This window comes from Peromyscus maniculatus, chromosome 22 (assembly GCF_049852395.1).
Source record: "Peromyscus maniculatus bairdii isolate BWxNUB_F1_BW_parent chromosome 22, HU_Pman_BW_mat_3.1, whole genome shotgun sequence".
NCBI classification, from domain to species: domain Eukaryota; kingdom Metazoa; phylum Chordata; class Mammalia; order Rodentia; family Cricetidae; genus Peromyscus; species Peromyscus maniculatus.
Genome location: NC_134873.1, coordinates 47,050,471 through 47,077,071, shown reverse-complemented (window position 1 = coordinate 47,077,071; position 26,601 = coordinate 47,050,471). Strand labels below are relative to the sequence as shown.

Here is a 26,601-nt window from a genome sequence, read left to right as displayed (position 1 = left end):
CCATTGTATTATGTGGCTTCTTTTTAACCTGTGGAAGGTCCTTTGACACACTACATTTTCTCTCCGATGTGATGTAGCCACAGCCTTAGCATCGCTGGAGTCCTGATTCCAAAGCCCAGTGTTGATATGTGATGAGGTACAGGAAGTATGTATTAGTTAGCTAACACTCCCATAACAAACAGTCCCTCAGACTGGGTGGCTTGGACTGTGGGCTTTACCTTCTCTCAGCTCTGTAGGCCAGGTATTAAAATCCAGCTCCTTGGCTTGCAGATGTCTTCCCTGGGTTTTCATGTGGCTTGGTCTGCTGTCTGCTATACTCTCTATTTGTTCTGGAAGGACAGCAGTTATGTTGGATTAAAGTCCATCTAATAAACTCATTGTCATTAGACGACCTTTCTGAGTGCTTCCCTCCAGCTCATCCAGTCTCATGGTGAGGGACAGGCATTAGGACTTCAGCAGTGTCCTGGCTCTCCCATGCCAGCTGGGGTGACTTCCATGACTGTCCCGCCTTTCATCTCCCTGATCTTGAGCCAGATTCACGAGAGGGGCCATACAAGATTAAACAAGCATTTAGTTTAATCCTTTCCGATGGACTCCTCTCCTAGGACCCTGCCCCGTAGCCTGCCAGGGCGTGTCAGCAGGCAGTTTCTGTACCCCACCCCACCCCCTTCTGTGGCTGTTCTTTTCCTCACACCAGCCTCATGTCAGTCTTGGCTATCGTACTAGTCATGGGATGCTTTAGACACATAAGAAATAATTAGATTTTTTTTCATTTCCGCTGAGTGGCATGGCTACTTAACCTCTGCTCAGATCTACCCACCAGAACTTCTTAGCTTCCAAGACGATCCCAAACCGTCAGCGTAATTGCTTAGACTTGGATTTCGTTCTTTGGTTTAAAACACTCCGGTATGCCGCCTCCAAACAGGTGTCTTAGGATTCACTGCTCTTTGTTTCTGGCCACAGAAGTGAAAAGACTCTCGGTATCCGAACTCAACGAGCTGCTGGAAGAAATTGAGACAGCCATCAAGGAGTACTCCGAGGAGCTGGTGCAGCAGTTGGCTCTGAGAGATGAGCTGGAGTTTGAGAAGGAGGTGGAGAACAGCTTTATTTCTGCCCTGATTGAGGTGCAGAACAAGCAGAAAGAGCACAGAGAGACAGTCAAGAAGAAGAAGAAGCTTAAAAACGGCGCCTCTCAGAATGGGAGGAACGAGAGAAGTCACATGCCAGGCACAGTAAGTGATGTTTGCAGGAGGCACCCACTGCTGCCCCCAGGTCACCCCAGCACAGCCGGTCAGCGGTGGGTCTGTCTGGCAGGTCTCCCCTGTGTGTGAGTGGTGAGCCTCCGGCCAGAGCGCCACAGGGACTCTTGGCTAGAGCATACAACTTCTTCGGGAACGTGTTTCCTAGTGATGCTTTATTGCCCTGTCTGGATACCTCAGCACCGGAATGCGTGATGGGGACGTCAGTGGAAGGTAGAGCAGGCAAAGGAAGTATGTCTTCAAGCAGAGGCCTGGCCAGCGGCCACTCCTTACTACATCAGAACGATAGTAGTGGACTGTTGTGTTTGGCCAGCAGGCTCATGAGTGGTTTTATTTTGTTTGTGCTTAGCTATGGGGTTGGATTAGAAGACATGAAGAGGGTCCTATTGGGGTATCTGAACTGTGCTGTGTGAGCAGGTTCCTCCTGACTCATCAGAGGGAGCTGGTTGCAGCTGTGTGACATCAGCTGCTTGGCTGTGTATTTAGCAGACCAGAATATTATGACAGGTGAGAACATAGTGGTGTATTTGAAACCTCCAGGCTTCATAAAAGGTATTTTGTTCTCAGCATGATCCTTTTTCCAAAGTGATTTCATTGGTTAAAATTCATCATAAACATGGTCAGACAGTTCTCTACCATTTTGCCATGACCAGTTGGGGTCTTGTATATTCCCACCCTGACTTCATCTGTGAACAAATGTTGGTTGTATTTTTAGAGTATAAAGGTTGGTTAAAGTGATCCATTTTTCTCAATCATGATATAACACGATATATGTGTCACAAATTGATCCTTATGACTTAAGATTATATCCATTCTCTCTCTATTAAGTCTTGAATGAAGTCTCATTGGCAGATGCTGATGGAATCCTAGGAAGAGAATCCAGGTGCTGGGTAGCTGGGTCACCAGTGAGTGGTAATACATAATCTTACCACGTACTCCATTAGCCATACTGTGAATAACTTGTGAATGAATGCACATGTTCGTAGTGTGATGTCCATTTGTAAAAATGTAGAAAGAATAAAACTTCTTAAACTCACTTTGAAGGATTCAGGTGTATTTAGTTTTTGAGAAAATATTGATGGGAAGGATGCTTATTTAGTCATTTCTAGTGAGTATACTGAAGAAAAAACATTTGTTTGACTATTCTGTCCTGGAAATTTTACTTTTAAAATATCAAAGATAATATTTTCATCTTGCAGGTAGTATTTTAATGGAAATACACCTTTTAAATTGCCCTATTATGGCAGTGGGATTAAGTGAAATGCTTAGTTGCTAAACCCAGGCATGGGTGGGAATTTCTGCATAACTGCTGTTAGGGATTACATGCAAATCCTCTATTTATTGCTGGTAACACTTGGCTGAGAAAAACAAATTTATCCCTAGAGGGGTTTAGAGGTTTCTTTTTGTAATTCCCGTATAAATAGGGTTAGTGTGGACCCATTGTGTAATTTTGTATGGCGTTTATACCGAGAAGTGGATTTGGCCAGACAGCATGGGGTTAGAGTTAAACCTTTATTGGTCTTGAAATAGAGTCATATAAGACTGCATTTGTTTTTTCATAATATTGGAACTCATGAAGTTGCTTCCTGGTCCTGAGCTACTGTTTGTGTCAAAGACTTCAGTTAGGGCGGTAATGGCACGGCTCAACTCCTGGCACTGGGTTCCTGTGTCTTATTTTAGTCTCAGATGCCGGAGAACCGCTCCATCTGGAGCAGAAACAGCCGGAACGTGGTGATTTTGAAGATAGTTACAGTGGCACAAAAGACATGGCCATTTGGGTAAACAGATTCCTAGAGGAATTACCTCCTTCCTCCCTTTCTTTCTTTCTTTCTTTCTTTCTTTCTTTCTTTCTTTCTTTCTTTCTTTCTTTCTTTCTTTCTTTCTTTCTTTCTTTCTTTCTTTCTTTCTTTCTTTCTTTCTTTCTTCCTTCCTTCCTTCCTTCCTTCCTTCCTTCCTTCCTTCCTTCCTTCCTTCCTTCCTTCCTTCCTTCCTTCCTCCCTCCCTCCCTCCCTCCCTCCCTCCCTCCCTTCCTCCCTTCCTCCCCCCCCCTTTCTTTTCTTTCTCTGTCCCCCCGCTCCCCCCAGACAAGGTTTCTTGGTGTAGTCCTGGAACTCACTCTGTAGCCCAGGCTGGCCTCCAACTCACAGAGGTCCACCTGCCTCTGCTTCCCGAGTGCTGGGATTAGAGGTGTGTGCACCACCACCCGGCCTCAGATACTTTCTATATCATGCAGCTGTGGCATGTAACTCAGCTGACTGTCATCACCAATGCTAATTAAACAAAGGTGACCTCCACGTACATGTCACGTGTTACCTGTTTTTCCGGTGACATCACTATTTTCTCCCCAACAAGTGCTGAAAAGATGATGGGATTTGAACTTTTCCTTAGACATGGAATGACTTCCTTTTGTTTCAACAATGCTTTGGGACACACACACCCACTTACAGTAGGTGTAATATTTCTATAGTTGCCAACTTGTTGTCTTAGGTTCAGATGATGAACTCTGATGAAATATCTGCGTGAGAAGAGAGCAGGGTTAAAGTCCTTAGGCATGTCTTGTTTCAAACAATTTGCTCAAGAAAAAAATTGGGGGGAGTGTTAGGGCTGCTATCTAGAGCATTAGAAAATGTCATCACAGCATGAGATTTCATTAAATAGTAAAGGAAATAGTGTATATCGTATAAAGGTGAAATGTTACCTTGCTTTGAGTCTTAATATTTAAAATAGAAATATTATATAAGGGGGCAAGGGACAACAGTGTGCATTCATTTGGCGAGTTTGTGGAGTATCTTCCTTATCCCAGGCACTCCTCAAGATACAGTGGGGGCTGAACCAGGCCAGGCTTGTGATTGAGCACCGACTCTAAGGGAGAAGAATAGTAGGGAAAAACAAAAAAGAATGGCCGTTATGTCAGTGGAGGTAAATGCCGAGATTCCGTGCTGGATGAGGCGGTCGGAGCTGCTGCTGAGCCATTGTGGATGTGGTGGTTATTGCTCGGCTGTGCCCAGTGTTTGGCAGAGGCTTCTTGGTCCCTTTCCCACTCTCAGTTGGTAAGGAAGTTTGGAAGAGTCAGTCTTTTGGAGGAATGTGATTCGAGACAGCAGGTGCTTCATGCTTCCTTGTCTTGTTCTGGGTACCTGGAGCCGTACAGGGGTGGGTTGTAGAGACTGGCGTGGTGGAGCTTCTTTACTTCTCAGTACGGTGATCTAGCTGATGACTTAGGTTCCTGATGATTTTGCTCCCTTTTTCTGCAGTGGACCTTCTTTCATCCCCCCATCCTCCCATCCTCCCATCCCCCCCATCCCCCATCCCCCTCACCTTCCTTTTTTTTTTTTTGTTTTTTTCTTTTTAACCTTCAAAATCATGGCCAAGCACTGTCTTCCTTTCTTAGACCCTTCCTCAATGACTCCTCTTCAACACAGAATTGACTAGACTCTCCCTCTCTTGGGGTTAGTGTGCTGCCTTTTTTCAGCACAGAAATGCCAGCCTTGTGTTTGCATGCCCATCTCTGTGATGTTTTCTTGAGGATAGGAAATTTAACTTTGCTGTCTTGGTATTTGGGGGTCCAGTATAAGGTATCTAGTATATTTCTGATGAATAAAGCAGAGATGAAGGAGAGACTTGCAGATCTGCATTAGTGCCTGGAAACTCTGTGTCAGGTGACAGATCCACAGAGGCGAAGTACCATGTTAATCAAGGGTCCTGGGCTAAGAGCTGTCTGGAATTCTGGTCCTTCCACTCTGGATATAGAGACTTTTGAGTTTCAGAGGGATTAAATGAAATACTATGTCTAGGATTAGCATGTACACTGAGTAAATGTTAGTTATCGTATATGACCATCTGCTTGTTAGGCATTCCCCAGGAGATAATGTTATAGGAATCTGGCATTTATATTATCAAGCCATGGTTAGCACAACTAGTTTACTGACATTGAAACTAAGAGAATTTCTAAGTCCAACAATATGAAGTTTTTTTTAATTAAAAAAATTATATTTTTATGGATATGAGTGCTCTGCATGTATCCCTGAAAGCCAGAGGAGGGCACCAGATCCTATTACAGATGGTTATGAGCCACTGTGTGGTTGCTGAGGATTGAACTCAGGACCTCTGGAAGAGCAACCAGTACTCTGAGCCATCTCTCCAGCCCACAATATGAGGTTTTAGGTGGCTAGGTCTTCACACTGTCAGCCGTGTAAGAGAGACCGTTTGCCAGTCCCTCCCAGGAGCAGTGGGCATGATTAACCTTTGAAAATGTACTGACCGGGTCGGTGAGTAGTGGTTTGACCTATCGGATCCCTTCCTGGGTTTCCTATGATGTCATAACTGCGATGGTTTTTGTATCTGTTCATGAAGTGCAGATTCTCTGGCCACCGCAGTACCGGGCTGGGTTGTCATCTTTGGCTTCAGTCTCCTTGTCACAAGGCAGGCTCCTGAAGGGCTCATTTGCAGTTTATGAGTACCTCACCTCATCTCTAGTGTGTACAGATTGATTCCCAGGAGATTTGGATTTTGGATTTGAATTAGTATTATTCCCCCAGGAATTTTTTTGGGAGGTGGGGTGGACCAGACTCCTCTTTATATCAGACATTTTCACAGATCATTAACTTTTAGAGGCCATTCCCTTGGGTACAAAAACAAGTTGAAATACACCAGGCTATGTTTTAATTCAGTTCTTCCTGTACATCCAGAATTATCTCCAGTTTGAAAGACACTGTTGTCTACCTGCTTAGTATCCTACCTCTGTACACCTGGATGAAAAAGGACGTACTTTGTGAAAATCACGACTGTTTCATTTACAGGATGTGGGGGAGGTACCTTATTCTGAATCTTTGGCTGCAAAGATAGGGATCTTTTTAGATCTGTTTTCTATTTGGCCTAATCGCATTGAACTTTCTAGAGTGTTTAGAGTCTTATTCTCAGCACAGTCAAAAATGTATTAAAATGGAAAGCCCTACCCCAAAGATGTTTGGGATGTCAACAAGTGGTGATTTGTAAGTTCTAGAGAAAACAGGAAACTCTGTTTTCAAAAGAATGTTATCCTAAGTACCTGCTTATAAGGTTTGAGGAGATGATTGCCTAAAGAGGATCTCTGGAAGAAGCTCTTCCTTGGATAGGTTTTCTTCCACGGGTGCATTGTTTTGTATTTGTGACATACCTCTTATTATGACTAATGGCCAATTTAGTTTGTCTCTTCTTGCCTTGTGAAAGTACTCCCAGTGATAGTTTTCCATTTAATATTGACCAAAGCTGACATCAAGATAAGAGAAATGTGTTTTCATTTAGACAGTCACTATTAGATCACCTAGAAGTATTATCTTAATTAATCCTAGTTCTCAGCCTAAAAGGGATGTTCTGATATATCTACTTGAAATTTTGGCTTTTGTTTAGAAAAATAAAAGTACCAGGGTTCCTTTTCTCCCTTTCTTTAATTTGGAATTTTAATTTTGAACATTTGCTAAGATAGCAAAGCAAACTGCTACTGCCCAAGGGCCAAATCCCTCCTCTGTTTATTTTATAAATAAAGTTTTATTGGAACACAGCCATATCCATCCCATCCATGTGGTGCCTGTGGCTGCTTTCATACTATGGAGACAGAGTTAAAGCATTTCGCTGGAGGCTGTGCGGCCAGCAAAGCCTAAAATACTTACTATTTGACCTTTTCCAGAGAGAGCTTGCCAGCTCCTGATTTAAATAGAGTATACTTAATATTACAGAAGGGACTGGAGAGAGAGGCTCAGTAGTTAAGAGCACTTGCGCTTTTAGAGGACCTGGGATGATTTTCCAGCACCCTTATCAGTTGGTTCACAACCATCTCTAACTTTAGTTTTAAGAGATCTAATGACCTCTTTGGCTTCCAAGAGCATTGCATGCATGTAGTGCACATACATGTGGGCAAGATACTCATACACATAACATAAAAATGAATCTTTTTTTTAATTTGAGGGAAAAGTATAAACTCAGTTTGGATTTGAATAGCCGGAAAGACCATGGTGTGTAATTATATAAAAGATTGCCATGTTCTAGCCGAAGAGTTTGTTGTTTGGCAGCTCTTCAGTAGTCTGAGTTTAGCCAAGAAGGTGGCCATGCATTGACCAAACCATCTTCAAGCCTTACAAGCCTCTGGCCCAACAATAGACTTTGGTTCTCTGTGTGTCTGAGCCAGTAGCTAAACAAAGGGGCCTGGCAGGTAGACCAGTTGTCTCTACTTTGGGAATGCCTTAAAGTGATAAAAATGTTGGGTGCCACCTGGTCACAGTGTGTTTCCCCATAGTGATAGAAGGTGATTTAACAGAAAATAAGTGGAGAAGGTGCTGATTGGTCCTTTCTTTTTTAAACAGTTCTCCACGAAAGGATAAATTTGCTTTGCATCCTCAAATGCAAATATTAATACATTTCAACAGTAATTTGTTGATTTTAATTGACAGTGTTCCTTTGTTTCTTTTCCTTTTCCCTTTTCTCTTTCCTTCCCTCCTATTATCCCTCATTCCCTCCCTCCACCTTCCCCTTCCTTCTTTCCTCTCTTTCTTGCTTCCTTGGGATTGAGCCTAGGGCCTCACACATGCCAGGCAAGAGCTATATAGCTAAGCTATACTCCTAGCTCTATACTTTACTTTATTGCAAAGAATAGTTCCCAAAAATTAATATTAGCAACATAGAAGAGTATTGTGGCATAGGGAAAAACTTGGATATATAATATTTATTATTTCTGATTAAGCAAAACTATGAACTATTTTATATGTTAATTTTTATTTTCTGAAAGATAGTATCGTCTAGTGAATATTTCCATTGTAGTAAAAAGCCAGGAGTCCGTGCTTTACTTCTTGTAGCTTTTTAAAAAATGTAGTATTTTTATTTTTTGAGAATTTTATACATGTATACAATGTATTTTGACCATATTCCCCCAGCACTCTGCTTGGTAGCTTAGATCTGTCTTCTACCTCCTTACCCTTTCCTACCTTGGTATCCTCCCTTTTTTATAATCCAGTTTGTGGTCCCCATCTACTCATGGGTATGAGGACATCCACTGACGCATGGTTCACCTATCAGGGGCCATAAATACCCTTAAAGAAAACTGATCTCTCCCAGAACCCATCAGCTCTCAGTAGCTTCTCAGTTGGGTATGGGGACCACCATACCCATCCAAGCTAATGTAGTATATATTAACTGAATATAATTTTTTACTATTGCTTTTCATTCGTTTCTCATACCTTTCTAATGTTTTCTGCCCAATTCTAAGATCTTTGTTTTGCTAAAAACCAAAACTACTATTCAGTAAATTAGTACTCGAGAGTGGTCAAACTATCCAATCTGATGTGACTTGTGGGGAATAGTAATTATATTTTTATTTTACCTTCTTTTGAACTCCCTGAGCATAAGAATATTAAGGGAGGAAGGGCCGATGAGAAGTGAAAAATAGATAAAAGCCTTTCCTTAATTGTTTTCCTTACCCGTGTTTCTGACACAGCTTTGCTACTGGAAGTTTGCAAGCCGCTGTGGCTAGAGACCTGTTCAGGTCGGTTCAGGTAAGTCATGGAGTAGACGTGCAGGCGGAACCAGCTGAGTCTGCTGGCCGTCTTCCTAGATTTGTTTCTCCCGGTGTCGGATGTTTTGTGGTGGTTGTGAAATTCGTTGAACTGGTGAAGTGCCCTGAATAGAAAGAGTTGATGCCAAGGACTATAGAAAATAACAAGCACAGTCCAACCCCATGTCTGCTTCTCGTTGCTCTCGAGTTTGTTGAAAGTTTTCAAATTCTCTTGATTGTTCAGAAAGACCTTCAGAGTTCTAGCTGATTCCTAGGTCTTGCTGTAGACCCGTTCTTCCCGTGGTCTCTAGTCCTTTCTGCTGTGGCTTGCAGTCAGGAGTCCAGTGTTTCTCAATTGCCACCTTTTTTATAGCTGGACAACTTGATGCAGTTTCTGCGTTCTGGGCAAATGTAGAAGGATGTCATGATTTCTTTTGGGAGCGTTGACTCTAATTCTAGCCCCACTTAGAATAGAGTCCAGACTTCTTTGAATATTGATCTTTTCTAAGCACATTGCTCAGTTCTTTTTTTTTTTTTCCTTTTATTTTATTTTACAATACCATTCAGTTCTACATATCAGCCACGGGTTCCCCTGTTCTCCCCCCTCCCACCCCCTCCCCTTACCCCCAGCCCACCCCCCATTCCCACTTCCTCCAGGGCAAAGCCTCCCCCGAGAACTGCGATCAACCTAGTAGACTCAGTCCAGGCAGGTCCAGATCCCTCCTCCCATACTGCATTGCTCAGTTCTTTCCGTGTATTATTTCATTTTAATCTGCGCAACCACCCTAGAATGCTTATTAACAATATTCTTATTGCCATATCTTGGATAAGCAAATGTTAGATCTACAGAGTCCTTAGCTCACAGAAATAACATGCATGGAGAGAGGAAGTACAGCATTATCTAGAGGGGCAGGAGAATTCTCTAGAGGGGATGCAGAGCTCTCTAGAGGTAAGAGCCAGCATCGGCTTGCATTTCCTTCCTTTGAACCTCCCAGGCAGGTTGTATATGGGCTCAGAGCTCTTGGCTTCTTTCTCTGTCTTTTAGGTTTTATGGATTTTTTTTTTAAAGTTCCAAATATTATACTGTGTTGCTCTTGGTTTCGTCTGAAGAAAGTTTCCAGAGGATGGATGATTTTGAGACTCTCCATTCATACCCTCGCCAGAAAAGGAAATGGTGAGAGGCGACTGAATGTTCTGAGTTACTGAAGGCTCTGTGTTCTCTGTCAAATGGCCCCTTCCTTCCCCTGACCTTGCTCCATGGCTTTGGTATTTTCTCTGTAGCAAGGGCAATGATAAGACAAATAGTGCCATGCTTAATCACCTTCCTGCCTGTATACGGGTTCGTGTGGAACACTCCATTCCAAGCAGGGCATTTGGGGAACCGTTAACTCCTTCCTAAAGATGCAGTGGGGGATCCCCGAGAACCTGAAGCTGCCCCAGTGTTTTGCTTCTGTGCTGGGCCATTTGGATTTTCTGCTTCGTAAATGGTAGATTAAATGGAGGGAGGACGGAAGATTGGCTCCTGACACTCCTAATGTTTTCATTCATCTTAAGGATTAATTTTAATTAAAGGGTAACAAGTCTCCAGCATTGTTCCTACCATTCAGTATTCATTGGCCCGAGACTTAGTGGCCAGTGCCTGGACGTGCCTGTGGTCCCTCCCCCTGAGAAACGGTGAACAGAGAAGTGCCCCTTTCGCCCCCTCCTCACTTTCTTCCTTTTACTTAGAAAATTTAAGTGGAAAGAATTCTGACCTCTGGTCCAGTTTAGCACCTAATAATACTGCATCTATTCTCCAGGTCGTAAGTCTAGCATTTCTCAATGGCATGATAGTTTTAAAAAGTCAATTTAATTTGTCTCTGAGGTTTTATCTTCTGAAATACATTTTGCTTTCCAAAACTGGGGTGTTTTTGTTTTTTAGTTGATGGAGCCGTTGTGAGGCAGAGCCTATCGTTTCTCGGTGGAGTTCTTTTCCAGGTTCTTCTAGTTCCTGCCTGCCCTGCTCACCTATTCTCTCTCCCTTCTGCTTCACTGATCCTCTGCTGCTTCCTTTTATTAGCCCGGGCTTTAGTTCTTAGTTGCTGGCCCTTTCACAAATCATGGTGTGGAGATTATTTTGCCTGCCCTTGTTAATCTCCCGTTGATTTCCTAAGCTCGATCCCTTGGTGGAAACTTCCGCAATGCCACACTTCACTCCTTTGACCCATGGTTTTGTGTCTCGTCATGCCATCAGTCTCTGTTTACACTTAGATGGCTTATTCCTTCTGGGTTATTTTTCTTTCTCCTACCTAAGAAGTTCAGAGGCCTTATAATATGGTGAAAAAATTCCAGGCTCGGAGGCTTTTGGCTTCTGGTATTAGGAGTGTCACACCTGGAGTGTGGCAGGTAATTTTACAAACCCTTCCTGTGACATAGACATCCCTGTGATGGAGGGATGCAGGATACCCATTCTCTCTCTTGAGAACGTACTCACGTCCTCCTAAGGAAGCAAAGACTTGGAAGTAGACCATTAACCATCATCTGCTGGTACCCTGGAACACTTACAGCGTCCTGTGGCACTTGTATCTGATGGTTGGTTTGTGTGTGCACAGTTGTGTGTGTGTGGACACTTTGGTTGTCTGATGGTCGGTTTGTGCATGTGTGTTTGTGCGTGTGTGTAGTTTGACTTGATTTGCCTCCTTAAAAATAATGTATCTTTTTGGTTGAGGTAATTCATATATTCATAGAATATTAAAATCAGAAGTCCTTCGGATTATATCTCTTGACCATCTCCTTCCTGGTGAAGATGCAGGCCTCAGTAGGTGAGTCCTGGTAGAGCTAGCAGAGCAGGGAGAAGACCTAGAACTCTGATTTTGAGTCTGGCCTTTCTCTGCCTAGGTCGACATTACATTTCTTTTTCTGGCCGGGCGGTGGTGGCGCACGCCTTTAATCCCAGCACTTGGGAGGCAGAGCCAGACGGATCTCTGTGAGTTCGAGGCCAGCCTGGGCTACCAAGTGAGTTCCAGGAAAGGCGCAAAGCTACACAGAGAAACCCTGTCTCGAAAAACCAAAAAAAAAAAAAACCAAAAAAAAACATTTCTTTTTCTGATTCCAGATACTTTTGACTGGCATGTGACTCCTGGGTTCGTGTAAAACTTTGCACGTATTTTCTAGCATGAGTGGGAATTGCTATAGAGCACCTTTGAAATATACATATTGGTTTAACTGAGCAGCCTTTATAATCAAATATCTTTCTGCAGTTAAAAATCCCAAAGATGGCCAGGCAGTGGTGGTGCACGTCTTTAATCCCAGCACTTGGGAGGCAGAGCCATGAGTTCGAGGCCAGCCTGGGCTAAAGAGTGAGTTCCAGCAAAGGCACCAAAACTACACAGAAAAACTCTGTCTCAACCCCCCCCCCTCAAAAAAAAATCACAAAGACAACATAACCCAGATTCTCTGTGTATTATCCATCTTTACGTGGCTTATTTTTATACTGCTTTTATTTTCTCTTTAAAGACTTTATTTTTTAAAACTATTTCCTCATATAGCTGCATGTATTCTTTTTTGTCTCTCTTCCAAGCCTACATACACTTTTACACACATTGTAAACTATTCCATCTGAATCTGTCATATTGTGATTTAAACTGCAGATTACTAAAACTGAAACAGCAGCACTTGCTGCTGGCTCTGCCCATCTCAGCTTCCCAACATGGCGGTTTTATGTTTAGTGCCAGCTCTGGGTCTGGGAGCATGTGTACCATCAACTCTCAGAAGCAGTGGGTCTGTGCTTTTATCAAAGCAGCGTGTAGCCCAGAAACCTTTTTTTTTTTTTTTTTTTTTTTTTGTGTCTGTACTAGCAAAGCTAAATTCACCATGCAGTGTAATGTGCGGCTTGTAGACGCCTCATTCCCGCCATGCTGTAGGTCAAGCCCACATGCCAGGAAGCCGCCATAGAGTAGCTCAAGCCTGTAGGCTGCCACTAACTTGAGAGAGACAACTAGCTCCGTTTTAGAATCTTCTTTTTAAGGTTTTAGGTGAAAACTCTTGCCCCACATTGGGCACCATTAGTCGTTGAAGTTTTTCCTTGTCCACCCAGCTCCTGCAGCTGCTCAGACCCAAGTAAACACACAGAGACTTATATTACTTATAAACTGTATGGCCGTGGCAGGCTTCTTGCTATCTAGTTCTTCTATCTTAAATCAACCCATTTCTATTCATCTATAAGTTGCCACATGGCTTGTGGCTTATGGGTACTTTACATCTTGCTTCTGGCATCGTCTCCTGACTCAGCCTTCCTTTTCCCAGAATTCTCTTCTTTGCTTATCCTGCCTATACTATACTTCCTGCCTGGCTACTGGCCAATCAGCATTTTATATATCAATCAATCAATCAGAGCAGCACATTCACAGCATACAGAAAGAGAGCCCTAGGACAGAGCCTTGGACATTGATCAGGTCCTCTTATGCTGAGGACAAAGCTGTGCTTTTAGGGACATAAGGGTGACTGTGTTTCCATAAAATTTATGAAAAATTGACTTAATCTTTCTCTGCTCCCACTCCTGTCTACCTTTCTTCAGATATTGTGCCCTGTATCTCCCATTACAAATATCGTTAATGGCTGGGCACAGTAGCTTGTGGCAAGTGCCTGTTGTCCCAATCCCTCAGAGGCTGAAGGAGGAGAATGCTTGAGTCTAGGAGTTGGAGGCTAGTCTGGACAGTGTAGCAAGACCTATCCTTAGACACAGACACACACACACACACACACACACACACACACACACACACACACACAGAGAGTGTAACAGTTGAAAAACCCAAATGGGATTGGAACCCAGGGGAACACTGGGCAGGGACAGTCGGATACTCAAGAATGTGGTGTCAAGAATCCAGAGAAAAGAACTGGCGGACAGGGATTCCTGGAAGTCTCACCGGGATCTGAAGTGTCTTTGGACTTGAATGTTCAAGAAGATAACTCTGGGGAAAGTAGGTTGAGGGTTTGGTCACTGAGAAAGCCCGTAGAAAAAAAGGGTGGGAATGAGTGAAGGGGAGAACTGTGACTCAGTTTCCCAGGGAGGCCGTCATTCATAGTAGCTAGAACACTCAGTTCTCAGCCAGATCTGTTAATTGTGTTCTTTCTCTCTCTCTTTCTGTCTCTTGGGTTCTGTGTTGTGTATTCTCTGTCTCTGTCTCTTTCTGTCACACACACACACACACACACACACACACACACACACACACACACATACACACACACACACACACACACACACACACACACACACCCCTGTGTCCCTAGAGTCTCTCAAATGTCTATTTAGATGATTTTTTTTTTCCAGTGGTACAAAGTGCAGTAGGGTCCTGCCATGTGCCGCCTTGCTCCTCTGGCTTGGCCGTTGGCTGTGGAGTGCTCTGGGGCTGGGTGCCCTTGGCTGTGTCTGCCAGCGCCAGCATGGCCGAGGTTTTGTTGGGAAACTTGGACTTCATCGTCTTTGGCTGGCCTCAGTGGGCGGGCTTGTGTTTTCCAGCCTGCGTGGGTTCCCCGTGGTTGCATTTTGACTTCTTCCTACCAGGCTAGAGTTCTGATGGTGTGACCATCATCCCTCACTTTCTTGTAACTGAAATAGTCCAGTGGTGCTCACGTCTGTATTTCAACAGGAAATCTGAAACTACACAGGCGTCTTATGAATGTGTATGGACTTTCTTTTTGTTTGGCTTTGTTTGTTTTTTTCCTTCAGTAATCCTAATTAGGTTTTGACTGGGAAAATAAAGCTAATGAATTTGAACTGTACCTGAGTTTTCTCGCAGGTGCGTTCTGACTCCTTTGTCCAGCTTGAGGTTTTCTGAGTTCTTACCTAGCTTTAGCGTTTCCATAGAAAATGGAGCCATGTAGTGCAGACTGAAACAAGCATTCTTTTAAGTGCTTTTCCAAGGGAATGAATTTTGTAGAATGCTTAAATAAGGAGCTGACTTGTTTACTTGAAAATCAGTTCCTAGTGTGTTTATTGCTGACGTGGGAGCCTGTGACGTCATCTCTCTGGATAATCTTTTTTGAAAACAGGGAACAAATTACAATGGGGTATGTGAAGAATCTTCAAAACTAGCTGTTTGTAGGTTTTTATTGTAAAAATTATCTCTTCCATCAAAATTAATCATTAGCCAGGTGTGGTGGCATATGCCTTTAATCCCAACACTCAGGAGGCACAGGCAGATGGATCTCTGGGAGTCTGGGGCTAGCCTGGTCTACAATTCAAGTTCAAGGACAGCCAAAGCTATTACATAGAGGAATCCTGTCTCAAAAATCCACAAACAACAACAACAACAACAAAAAACAAACAAACAAAAGTTATATTCTCAGCAGAGTAAGGAGCCATGTGTCATGTGGAAGTGTCTTGACCAGATAATTGATTCTCACCAACAGGAACAGGTTGGGCAGGAGAGTGGTGGAGAAGGCGAGGTGTGCTGAACAACTCCCACAGGACAAGTGTGGGTGCCCTTGGGGTTCAGCAGTGCTCTGGGCTGGTGGGGCTGGGCCAGAAGCAGTCTCTGCCTCCTTGAGGGGTAACCCTGTTTGTACTTCTCAGGCTTTTTGATAATATTTATTGAGGGCCTCAGAGGGCTTTACTTCATACATATTAAATTGATCAATATTTACCGTATTAAAAATTAAAACTAATAAAAGATTAATTCATTCAAAGTGCCAGAGTTAAATGATTAATTCTTATATAAACGGTAAGTTTTCCTAGAATGTAACTTGAAAGCTTTTGGTTAGGAAAATGTCATTGGCGTGTGTTCCTGTCAGTCTTGTTGCCGTGCAGCGGCACTGAAGGACAGGCGTCTCAGCTCTGCTTCTGCAGGCTGTCCGTCCTTCGGAATGTTACACTGTAGGTTGTGACAGACTGAGGGAACTGGAGTGCTGTATACGGCCAGAGTTCGTGATAGACTTGAAAGAAATGGCATGAAGCCTAACGATGCACGATGAATATACAACAGTAATTAAGGAAAAGATCATGTCTTGATGATATGAAGGTGTTTGAGCTCATGTACCTCTAGGAGAATTTCAGCTGCCTCCTAACTTGTGCCTGGGTCACACTTAGAGATCACTTGCTCTAGTGTATACATTTTATGAGAGCAGAGACAACTGCTGTGGTTTCCTTGGGACCTGGAAAAATATCTTGAAGTTTGTTCCTTCAGTGTTGACTGGCTCAACTTTCCCCCTGAAATTCCAGGGAAAGGCACCATCCGGTGAGTCAGAGGACAGCTTCCTTCTCAGGAGCCTTTCCCTTAGTTAGTCATGCTGCAAGAATCTCTCTCCTGCCTTTGACTCAGCTGTTAGACAGGTACCAGTGGCCCTTTTTACCATGCATGTGACTGTGCAGGCTGGCTACAAACCAAGATAGGTCACGGACAGGAAAAAGAAAGTCTCATCTGAGTGCAGTGAATTCTAGGACCTCTTCGTGGAGGTTTCTGGGAGAAATCAGCTGAAATTGTTTTCTACAGAGTGGATAGTCTTCACAAAAGTTTTGGGGTGCTCAGCTGGTAAAATGGGATCCATTCTGCTCCCCAGGAAGCACATGCCATCTTCCAGTTCACATTTTCTTTCGGCATCAAGGCAGTGGCGGGTGCCTGGAGAGTGAGTGGGAACAGTTGACTCCCTGGGTGGCAGCATGCTCATCTGCCAAATGTTAGCTTTGTCTTCCCCAAACTGAGCGTGGTATGATGTGAACTTGAGCCCAGAATAGGCCCGTTACTCAGGATCAAGTTGTCAGTCTTGGGATGAAATGTAGGTAAACAGTGTCCAAAGGTATCTTAAAAATTGTGTGCTAAATAAAATGTGTGTACAGCTGACATTTAATAAGAAACGGGAACAGATCTGTTAGTTACACCAGGGAAGATCTCTGGGGGTATGGTGGGTTTTGCATTGGACTCACAGGCATGGAAGCACAAACAGTTTCTAAACAGCATGATGTCGTCTGCTTTATGAGAATGAGTAATTGTGGCATTTCCTAACCACTGTTGGGCACGGAAAATCATCACGGAACATTCTACTAAAAGTCTCTGAACTTCTCTCTCTGTCCTTTTCTTCCTGGGCCATACACTGCTGCCTTTAGCGCTTCAGCATGGAAGGGATCTCAAATGTCATTCAGAATGGCCTCCGCCACACCTTTGGAAACTCAGGTGGAGAGAAACAGGTGCTCCATTATCCTTTTTTGCCTCTCCTTCTGCTTGTTCCTTTTCTCTGTCTGTGTGGGCCCTGAAAGTTGGCACTTTTACTAATTTATTAAGACCACCGCTTAAAGGAGAGAAGCACAGGTTCATTATGTCTGCAGTCCCAATAATGAACAGGATCCCCCTGGGGGAAAGAGCATTTAGATTGGACACCTGACTAATTGCATTCTTAAGCCGGTTTCAGGGCCCCAGTTTCTCATGCCCACCTCTAACAAATAGATATTAATATACTGACATAATGGATTGCATGCACGGAAAGGGCTGGTTGTGGAGACAGCTGAACTGGTGAACATGATACTCTACTTATAAAAATCTGGGAAAGAAGATCTCATTTTAAGGAGAATGTGGCCAGAGGTCGGTATCTTTGAGATTATTGAGTCTTAGGTAAAAAATATGCAGAGAGTATATTTTACCTCTCGTATCTGAAATTACACATGTATGGTGAGCCAGCTCAGTTGTCGGCCAAGTGAGGAACAATATCATGTATACAGAAATATATGCCATGAGCCTGTACAATCCGATGTGAAGTGACTTGGTTTGTATTTACAGTTCGGCATAATTCAGAGGAGGGTCACAAACATGGGAAGTGTATATATTGGTGACTTGTGTTTGAAATTATCTTTCACTCTTTGAAAACTCCATTTGAAGAAAGACACTCTCATAGGCTAGGTCTTGGATGATGAAGAAGGTGTACCAATGGGACGTGTAGGCAGTTGAATCCAAAGAACCAAATGCCTGGTGATTCTACAGAGGGTTTTTGTGTATCACTCGGGGGCGAGGACTGGTATTAAAGAGGGCAGGCTCGCACTGCCATTCCCAGCTGATAGAGAGAGAGGCCCCATGGGGACGGTTGAATCCCAGTTTTTGTTCTCTGCCACTTACCTCTGTCAACCCGCAGGAAGGAAAAATAGCTTCCAAACCGACCTGACTCATGGGGAGATGGGCCCACGGCCATGGCATAGATTCCTGATGATGCTTCAGGTTTGATGTGTGACCGAAATCTTCGGTGGGCACATGCCCGTCTTTTATGGGCATTTTTATAAAGAAACATACTTGGCTGTCGAGTTGAGCCTTACCTGGAGAAGTCTAGTCCAGAAAGGCTGTGAGGCACTTCGGGTTAAAAAAGTGGAACAGCGCATTTTTCCGACTGTCTGGACCTCAGGCCCAGTTATTTTATTTATAGACTCACACAGTCCATGGGGATTAGGAACAGAGTTGGAATTGAGAACGAACATGGAGGACAAGCTTGAAGAAGCTCAAGGACTGGCCAGGGCACCAACTTTCTATGTGAGCCTTTGCAAACTGCCCTGAACTCCAGGATAGAAGATTCTAGACAGTTATTTCTAGAACATGCTTTCATGAGATTTTCTTTTCTCTTTTTGGATGCAAGTGTGATAATCATGAGCCTTTAGAGGGAGTGAACTGGCTGGGCAATTTGTGACAAATTGGGAGATTATTTTTATTATTCATTTACCTTTTAGGCCATTCTTTCTTACTTTTCTCCTCTCTAATATCCAAAATCACTTATGCATACTTACACAATCATTTAAATATTAATTATATGTTTCAGTAATTGTTTGGGGAAGTGAGTCTTTGTTATTCATGTCTAGAAGAAGCTGGTTTGTGTTCTGAAATGTCGTCATGTTATTCATTTGACCGTGGCTTTCAGTCAGAATAAGAATGGTCTGAAAGGGAGTGATTTGACTGCCAGAAATGATCGATTGTATAGTATTGTTGAAACTATGCTGTTAGCTTACTAACTGTTGTGAAACTGTGTTGAAAACTTGCAGGGAGAATGCTAGGGAAGACTCTACCTTCCAAACGAGCACATTGAGCCAACTGTCCTCAGACCTCAGCCTGGGGAGTGGTCAAGGGCTGAACCACGGGGAGGTGGTTGTTGCTGTTGCTGTGAGGTTCACACACAGCGGGGAGAACTGGGGAGAAAAATGGGCCCCAGTGGAAAGAGTCAGACTTGGGGACTTGCTGCCTGTGCCCTGCGCTCGTCTCCAAACCAGCTCTTGTTCGGGATCTAGAGTAGGCCGTCTAGGAACTGCACTGTTTTGAAGGTGAATGTATTCAGGCCTAAACGATGCTTTCTCTCCCCCCCCTTTACCTTGGCAGTACTTGACGACAGTCATCCCTTATGAGAAAAAGAGTGGCCCACCGTCTGTCGAGGATCTTCAGATATTAACAAAAAGTGAGCGGAGACAAATCTACTTGTTTGCTTACTCCTTTGACTCTTGCTGATTCCGAAACTCTTGGTTTTCATTTCTAGATTTGATTTTTGTTTATTTTGTCAGTGGAGGCTGGTAAATGATGGATGGCATCCTTTATTCTTATGACAGTGAAATGAATAACTATAATGTCAAATGTAGTGCTGACTCTGGTGTTCATTGTTTGAATTTTTTCTTAATTTTTGAATTATCTGTGAGCTAATTTTTTAAAAATAGAAAACATGTAACTTGAATCTCCATCATCTTATATGAGAACATGTCTGTCAACAAATAAAATGCTTTGTGGGTCTTATGTGACTTTAGTGGCTGAATAGGAAAGACTTAGAGATTTTAGGGTAAACACCCCACCTTCTCGTGAATGGAAAACCAGAGGTGTTAGTTATAGGGAGATTTTAAGAACATGCATTCACTCAGCAAACATTGCTAGGACCTGCTGTGTGCCAGGCCCTTTTCTGAGCACTGTAGATATATTAATGAATATAGCAGAGAAAGGTACTCCACATGTGTGTGGCAGTACATTTTAAAATGGTTTGTGAGATTAGTAAGTAGATGTATTAAGCATGTCTTAGAGTAGTTATAAAAGGCCACAGAAATCTGGTCACTTTTATTTTTAGGGATATTCTTGGAAGTCACTTTCTCTTTCTTGGTAGCATTGGAAAATTAGGATAAAAATATTTTCTCAGCTTACCCTGTAGCAAATAAATTACATATGATTTGGGGTAAGTCATAATCAGCTTGGCTTGGGCTCTGTGGTTAAGAGCACTGGCCTGTCTTCCAGAGGACCTGGGTTCAGTTTGCAGCTCACAACTGTCTGTGATTCCAGTTCCAGGGAATCTGACGGCCCTTCTGGCCTCCACAGCTGCCAGACACATAAATGATACACAAATGGACATGTAAGCAAACCACCCACCCACCCAAACAAACAAACAAACAAACAGCTGTTCAAATCTCACTAAAAAACAAAAAGAAGAAAGAAAGTGAAGGGATTGAGCACTGGCCATGGTGGCTCACATATGTATTCCAGCACTGAGAAGGCTGAGGCAGGAGGATTGCCATGAAATTATGAGATTTAACCATCCTGGGCTACAGAGTAAGACCCTGTCTCAAGACAAACAAAGTATAGAGGATTAGATTTGTTACTTAGATTACTTCTAATTGTAACTTTTGTGATAATTGCTTACAGAAGGACATGCAAGTGGACCGCGTGGGTGGATACTGATGGCGGCGACACATGGGTGGGAAGCCGGAGGGGGACCAGCGGCTCCCTCTTGGCCCCTCGGCTGCCTGCTAACCTCAGCTGTTTACTCTTTTCCATGGTGAACAGTACATAAAAAGTCTTATATTTAGATGGAGATAAATCAAGTGATGCCAGTCAGTCTAAGATAAAGAAGCCAGAGCTCAGCTGGGTGGCCAGTCCTCTCATCTTCAGCAAGAGCTTGCAAATTTGTGAGTGTCCAAGATCACAGAAGACGGTTAATTACGGGGGCTGAGTCTCTTAAGTCTTGGGCAACTCAACCCCAATGACACTGGCCCTCGGAATGTGATTTTTATAGAGAAGTTAAAAAAGTTTGAAACCTAATTGAAAGTGGCAGTGCTGAGCCTAATGGTTGTCTAGGAGGGAACATAAATACTGCTCAGAAAAACAAGAGTTATTGAACCCCTGAGCACCTCAGCTCGGGGGCAAGACCAAAGTCATTGCAGTCCCCTAGAGTGTTGCATCCCTAGAACGTTCTTAGATGATTCTTAGATGCTGCTTTCCTATATGGACACAATTTTGGGAATCTCTGGGCATCTTTGGGCAGCGGAGTAATGTCCACTCTAAGACAGCTGTGATGATGCTGTTGACAGTAGATGAGGGAAAGTGTTGGTGAAAGTCTGGTGAAGACATTTGGGGACCACAGGGCCTCTGCTGCTACCACAGAACAAAAGCCATTTGTGGGTGTGTGGCCTTCCTCATAAGTCTGTGGGAAGGGAGTCACTGGCGTGGTAATAGTAGTCATGAGAGTTACAGTAGTTGTGTTTAACGGAAGTCACTGTCTATGTCGTCCGTATGTAATGAGGAGCTGGATCCTCATCATACAGTCTCTGAGACAGACCTAGTTATCACCCTTAGGTTACAGATGAGGAACTTGGTACACAGGGTGATAAAGTCCTTACTCAGAGTTAGAGAAGTGGCGGAGCCAGGGTTAAAAACCCCACACGGCTGATTGGATGGTTACACCGTGCAGTCTTCTCATACATCCAGGGGAAAAATTAACTGTGAAGGTCCAGTTGTGAATCTTTATGAGATATCTCCTCATCTTCTTCCTTAGCGGAGAAGGTGTTCAGAGCCCACCAGATGCAGAGTTGCTTCTTAGGTCTTTCTTCATTTGCTCTTTAACTGCTTTCTCTAAATCTGACTCGTGTTGTATTTGGAGAGCACAGCTAACCTCCCCTTTCTCCAGGAGGTCCTCCAGTTCTGAGGACCTCTGAGGGTTCACAGCTCATCAAAGCGCACGATATACCGTTCTTCACTTCTCAGCTTCCACTAGAACAAAGCAGATGCTCCGCACACAGCCCAGTGCCCCTTTCCTGCCTCCAGGCTTGGGAACGTTAAACCAGGGAGATGAATCTCACTTCTTCACTGTATTCCCTTATCGAGAAAAGAATCTATGTGTAGTTTGTGTGGCTCAGTTACACTGTATCATTCATTAGGACTGAGGCTACAACTTTGAGATTAAACATCATCTGACCTGAACCTTGAGTTATCGCCACTGTCTTTTTCTTATTTTGTAGTTCTGCGGGCCATGAAGGAGGACAGCGAGAAAGTTCCAGGCTTGTTAACTGACTATATTCTGAAAGGTGAGTTTTATGATGACGGTGTGGGAGCGGTGGCTGAGGAGCTGTGATTAATCAGGAAATGTATCCTCTTGTTGACAGAAGAAAATGTTCGCACGGCTTTGTTAATGTACAGTGACGGTAGATAGGCGGCTGATGGATGACTGTAACATCAGGGCTAGAACGCAGCTTCTATTTGAGATCCTGGGCTGGAAAGTATTCCCACAGCTGAGGAATTATTAGAGGAGAGAATTAAAAAGACATTGGGCTCTGGGTGTGGTGGTGTTCACCTTTAATCCCAGGACTCGGGAGGCAAAGGGAAGGTGGATCTCTGAGTTTGAGGCCAGCCTGGGCTACATAGAGAGTTTCAGGCATCCACGGCGTACATAGTGAGACCCTGCTTCAAAAAATAAATACATTTTAAAAATAATTAAAAGATATGTCCACTCATTCTGAGTATCAGGTATGGACATAATGGTCCTGGAAGCTTGGGAAGGGTGGTGTCTGTTACCTCGAGGGCAACAGGAAAGGAAGGACAGATCTGTCAGGGCAGGTGGTGGAGGGGAAGTTGTGGACACTGCCAAGGGGAGCACAGAACAGACCAAAGTCTCAGGTAGAGAAGGGGAGGAGAAAGGCGACATTTCTCAACAGTGAGATGTGGGCTGTAAATATTAGAGCACACGATCTGGATCATACAGGCTGGGGATATTGAGGAGGGAAAAGAAGTCCTAAGATAACAGGCCTCATTTGCTGAGAAAAGGGCAAAAATGTTAATAGTCCGTCCTCAGCCAAGGGGACTGGAGTGCTGACTCAGTTATAGGAAACGTGGCTGCTGGGCCCTGGCTCATTGTTAAGGGCAGCGTTTGTTCCCGGGCCGGATTTGAAAGCGGCACAGAATTTACATCTCGTAGTCTGGGTTTGGAGAGCAAGCTCTTCTCATTACTGCTGTCTTTGGCCTCTCTCCTCCACCAGTTAGCAGGAGATAAAAGTGTTGTGACCTCTGAGACATCTGCTGTCTCTGATGGACTTTTTATTCAGCTGTAGTTTCATAGAAGGGGCTCGCAGTGAAGGATGCAGAATATCATTTGTAGGGACTTGATGTGTAACAACAGCAGCCAGCCGTTTGCCAGCGGTGAACACGGGTGGAAAGGGTTGAGTCAGCATCTTGTTTAAAAGTGTTTTGTTTTTCTTTCTGATGGATGGCCTTTTCTCCCTACGAAATTAATGACCCTTTTTTTTTTTGTACCTGATGCCTTCGTTTGCTTTTGTGTTGTGCTAGTGTTGGTTTTAAAGCTGGATGGCCCTGAGGTTTGTCCTGGATGTGACAGGAAGGAGACGAACATAAAGAACACGTCTCAGTCTTATTACAGTGGGTCTCGAGAGCTCTGCCAGGACAGCCAGCCGGGGGCTTCTGAAGGATGTTGCAGCCCGGGGAACAGGGCTGTGGGAGGAGAGGAGTTTTCACTTTGAAAACCTAGGACCACTACTGTAAATCTCGTCCTTCCACTCGGGGAGGTGGGTGCCCCCACTCCTGGGCCTGCCCTCCCACTCGGGGCACTGGCTGTCTTTGAGCCCTGTCTGGTCCACGCTGTACCCGCTTCCCGTGAGCTGCTCTGCACACGTTGCGCTTCTGTCTCCGTGTTATGCTCTGCAGACTGGGTTGGAAAGCAGCTCAGACTCCAGCAGTGATGCTGTAGTCTAGAATGTGACAGAGGGAACCGAGTGTAGAAGTGTCAGGGGTCGGGGAAGGGCTTGTGGGTACTAAAATGCTCTTTGGCACCCAGCCTGCCTGTCAACCGTCGCTCTTCCTGGGGACCAGGCATAGGACCCTGAGTGAGAGGGGCTGTTGTTGCTCCGAGTAGAGAATGGTGCTCCTTCTCTTGGCTTAGCTGGCCTTCCTACTGTCCGAACAGAGACGCCTACAGCCTGGCTGTGTAAATATAGCTCCTTAGATTTAATGCAAAGGTGAGAAAGCAAAGGTCAGGTGACCCCATCTGGCCTAAGATGGAATGGGTCTGCTGGGAGAATGCAGCTTCTCACACTGATACCCACTACAGCCACTGCTGACTTCAGTTACGGTACCCAAGACCTGGGCCACAGTATGGCTGCCACTGTTCAGCCCTCCTCTGACGTCTCCAGAGGCCTGTGCTGTTACAGGACTTGGGGCTGGAGTGACGGGCTTACATCTCCTATGGTACCCCAAGAGACTTGGCCTTTGGGTGTCTCATTTCTGGAAAAATTCTAATAATGTGTCTTAGAGAACTTCTCATCGTTGGTGGTAGCCTTTTGAAGTCTTTTTAAAATGCTATTATAGGCCATTGCATTAGTATTTAGTCTTCATTACACAGTGGCGCTTTTCACATACATATAGAGTGTCTGTAACATTTCATGTGTTTCGTTCAGGTGTATGCAGAAGATACATTTCAATATGTTTCTTGTCTTTGTTGTAGTTCTGTGTCCTACGTAGAGCAGCATCACCTGGAGCGCTTCCCCTTCTATGGACTCCAGGCTTGATCTCCTATGGTGTCACTGGAAGGTGGCTATTACGAGTCCCTGCTTTTGGAGACCCAGCACACTTGAACTTGGATTTGCAATTCAGTGTTAATAGATCACGACTTCACTAATCCATCATATTCTAGCGCCGAGAGAGCTATGGCACTCTTGAATTCTGGAGATAGGTTTTGGAAAACTTAACCATTGTGAACTGGTTTCGGACTTAGCAGATCGAGGAGAGAGAGAGAGAGGGACAGGGACTGTGCATGCCGTTACGGTCTCCGTTGACAGTGTGGCTGTTGGTTTTTGACCTCCTCCATCTGAACTGCACTGAAGAACTAGATTTCAAGCACTGGGAGAGCCAACCCGAGCTGTTCTCCAGGGATGGTGAGAATCAGTGTTGAGAGCATCTTGAGAACATTACCTGCCAGTGTTGCCCAGAGACTGAGTCGAGTGTGGGCTGTTGTGAAGCGGAACACCACACCTGCACTACCTTGACCTGATCGTGGATGCCGGTCACTGTTGGGAACTCATTGTGTAACTTTGGCCTATTTCACCATTGTTGACTTGTGAGCCATTAGGATGCCATTTGGAGTCATTATGAACGTGGGTGTTCTGTGTCTGTGAAGAAGTGTGTGTTGAAAGAGGTCCATGCCCTCTAAGGTGCTTAAGGAGCTACTATGGACTGCCTGTTCCCATGGCTGTGTTCAGTTTTATTTACACCCGTGTGCTTTTCTAGAACAAGCTGCTCACGGCTACAGCACTAATCATGAACACTTTTGCCAGTTTCAATCAAGTCAATGACATTTAATAAAATAATACATATTTAAGGGTCTCCAGTCTTTTGTGTTTTGCCCTCAACAGTGCTGACGCTTGGACTGCATGTAGAATTTACCACTAAGGCATGTGCACTGGGGAGGTCCTGATTAGCTTAGATGGTGAAGTGGGACAGGGACCTTTCGCACTCATACCACACCGCTGTGCAGTGACAGCCACATCCTATTGTGCTGGGTAGTGAGAACCTAAAGCGTCATGGCAGCCCCCTCCCCGAGAGGCAATGAGTGGACTGAGACCACTTTAGCGTCTTGTGGATACAGAGCATCTGCGCCTCCGACTCGGGTCGGTGGAATACTGTTGAGTGCTGTAGTTGTAGCTGTCTGATGTCTGCTGGCACTCGGCACTTAGGAGACAGTGGACCTCAGTGTCTTGCTTGATAGTGAAGGTGTGGGGCTGTTTATCACATCCCACTGAATTGCTGAAGACATGGTATTAGTAATTTAAGAAGCTGATTAGAACAGACATTTGTAAGGTGCCTTAGACTAAAGAAACGGAGTTGTAAAGATGAGTTTAGCAGCCCTTGACCTGCTTATGACTTATTCTGGGCTGTGCTTAAAATTCCACCTGCTTTCTTACACCAAGACAGTTTTCTTTCAATGGATTCCCCAGTTTTGTTTTACAAACACTTTGTTCTTCAGTAGTAAACTGCATAGGATGCCCCACCAAACAAAAACCAAGCCTGTGGTGATTTAGTTTTGATGGGTGAAGCACCCAAATCTTAAATCCAAAAATGTTTTAAAAACCTTTGTGAGCACGAACATGATACCCCAAGTGTCATGGGCAAAATTTCACAGCTGGCCTCATGGGGCAGGTTAATCAAAGTGTTACTTAAATCACCCAGATACTGTGTCTAAAAGGTACGTATGTGAAACAGAAATACTTTTCATAGTTAGGTCCCATCCCCAAAGTATCTCACTGTATACAGAGGTACTGTAAAATCCTAAGGAGGTCTGGCGTTTGCAGTACTTTGGAACAGGGCTATTCGGTTTGTTCTAATGATGAGTACCTCTCCCCCTTTGTGACTGATAGCAGACAGGCCTACCGGCTGGCTTCTTGTCTTGGCAAGAGCAGCATCCTGTGCAGTGTGTCTAAGGACAACTTCCTGCAGGAGTTCCTGGGGAAGGGCCACCTGCTGCGGGACACCCATGCTTCTTCCTGCTGCTGGGGCATGCTGACCAGGCCACCCTGGGAGACCCTTGGCCCTTCACCCCAGGTCAGAAGTCCTTGTGAAGTGT

At 44.3% G+C, this 26,601-nt stretch overlaps 1 protein-coding gene across 3 annotated transcripts in view; it reads left to right on the top strand.

Moving 5' to 3' along the window:
- Fez2 (fasciculation and elongation protein zeta 2) overlaps window positions 1-25,364 on the top strand; it is a 40,598-nt gene extending 15,234 nt beyond the window's left edge. The window contains exons 5-9 of one of the 3 annotated variants that reach the window (XM_006984840.4): window positions 964-1,232; window positions 16,868-16,948; window positions 19,107-19,182; window positions 21,995-22,060; window positions 24,487-25,364. In XM_006984840.4, the coding sequence (XP_006984902.1) occupies window positions 964-1,232; window positions 16,868-16,948; window positions 19,107-19,182; window positions 21,995-22,060; window positions 24,487-24,503 (509 nt within the window). In that variant the 3' untranslated portion in view covers window positions 24,504-25,364. The remainder of the gene's footprint in view (window positions 1-963; window positions 1,233-16,867; window positions 16,949-19,106; window positions 19,183-21,994; window positions 22,061-24,486) is intronic. The other 2 variants (XM_006984841.4, XR_006067332.2) reach the window with 2 other exon arrangements.
- The last annotated feature ends 1,237 nt before the right edge of the window (window positions 25,365-26,601 follow it).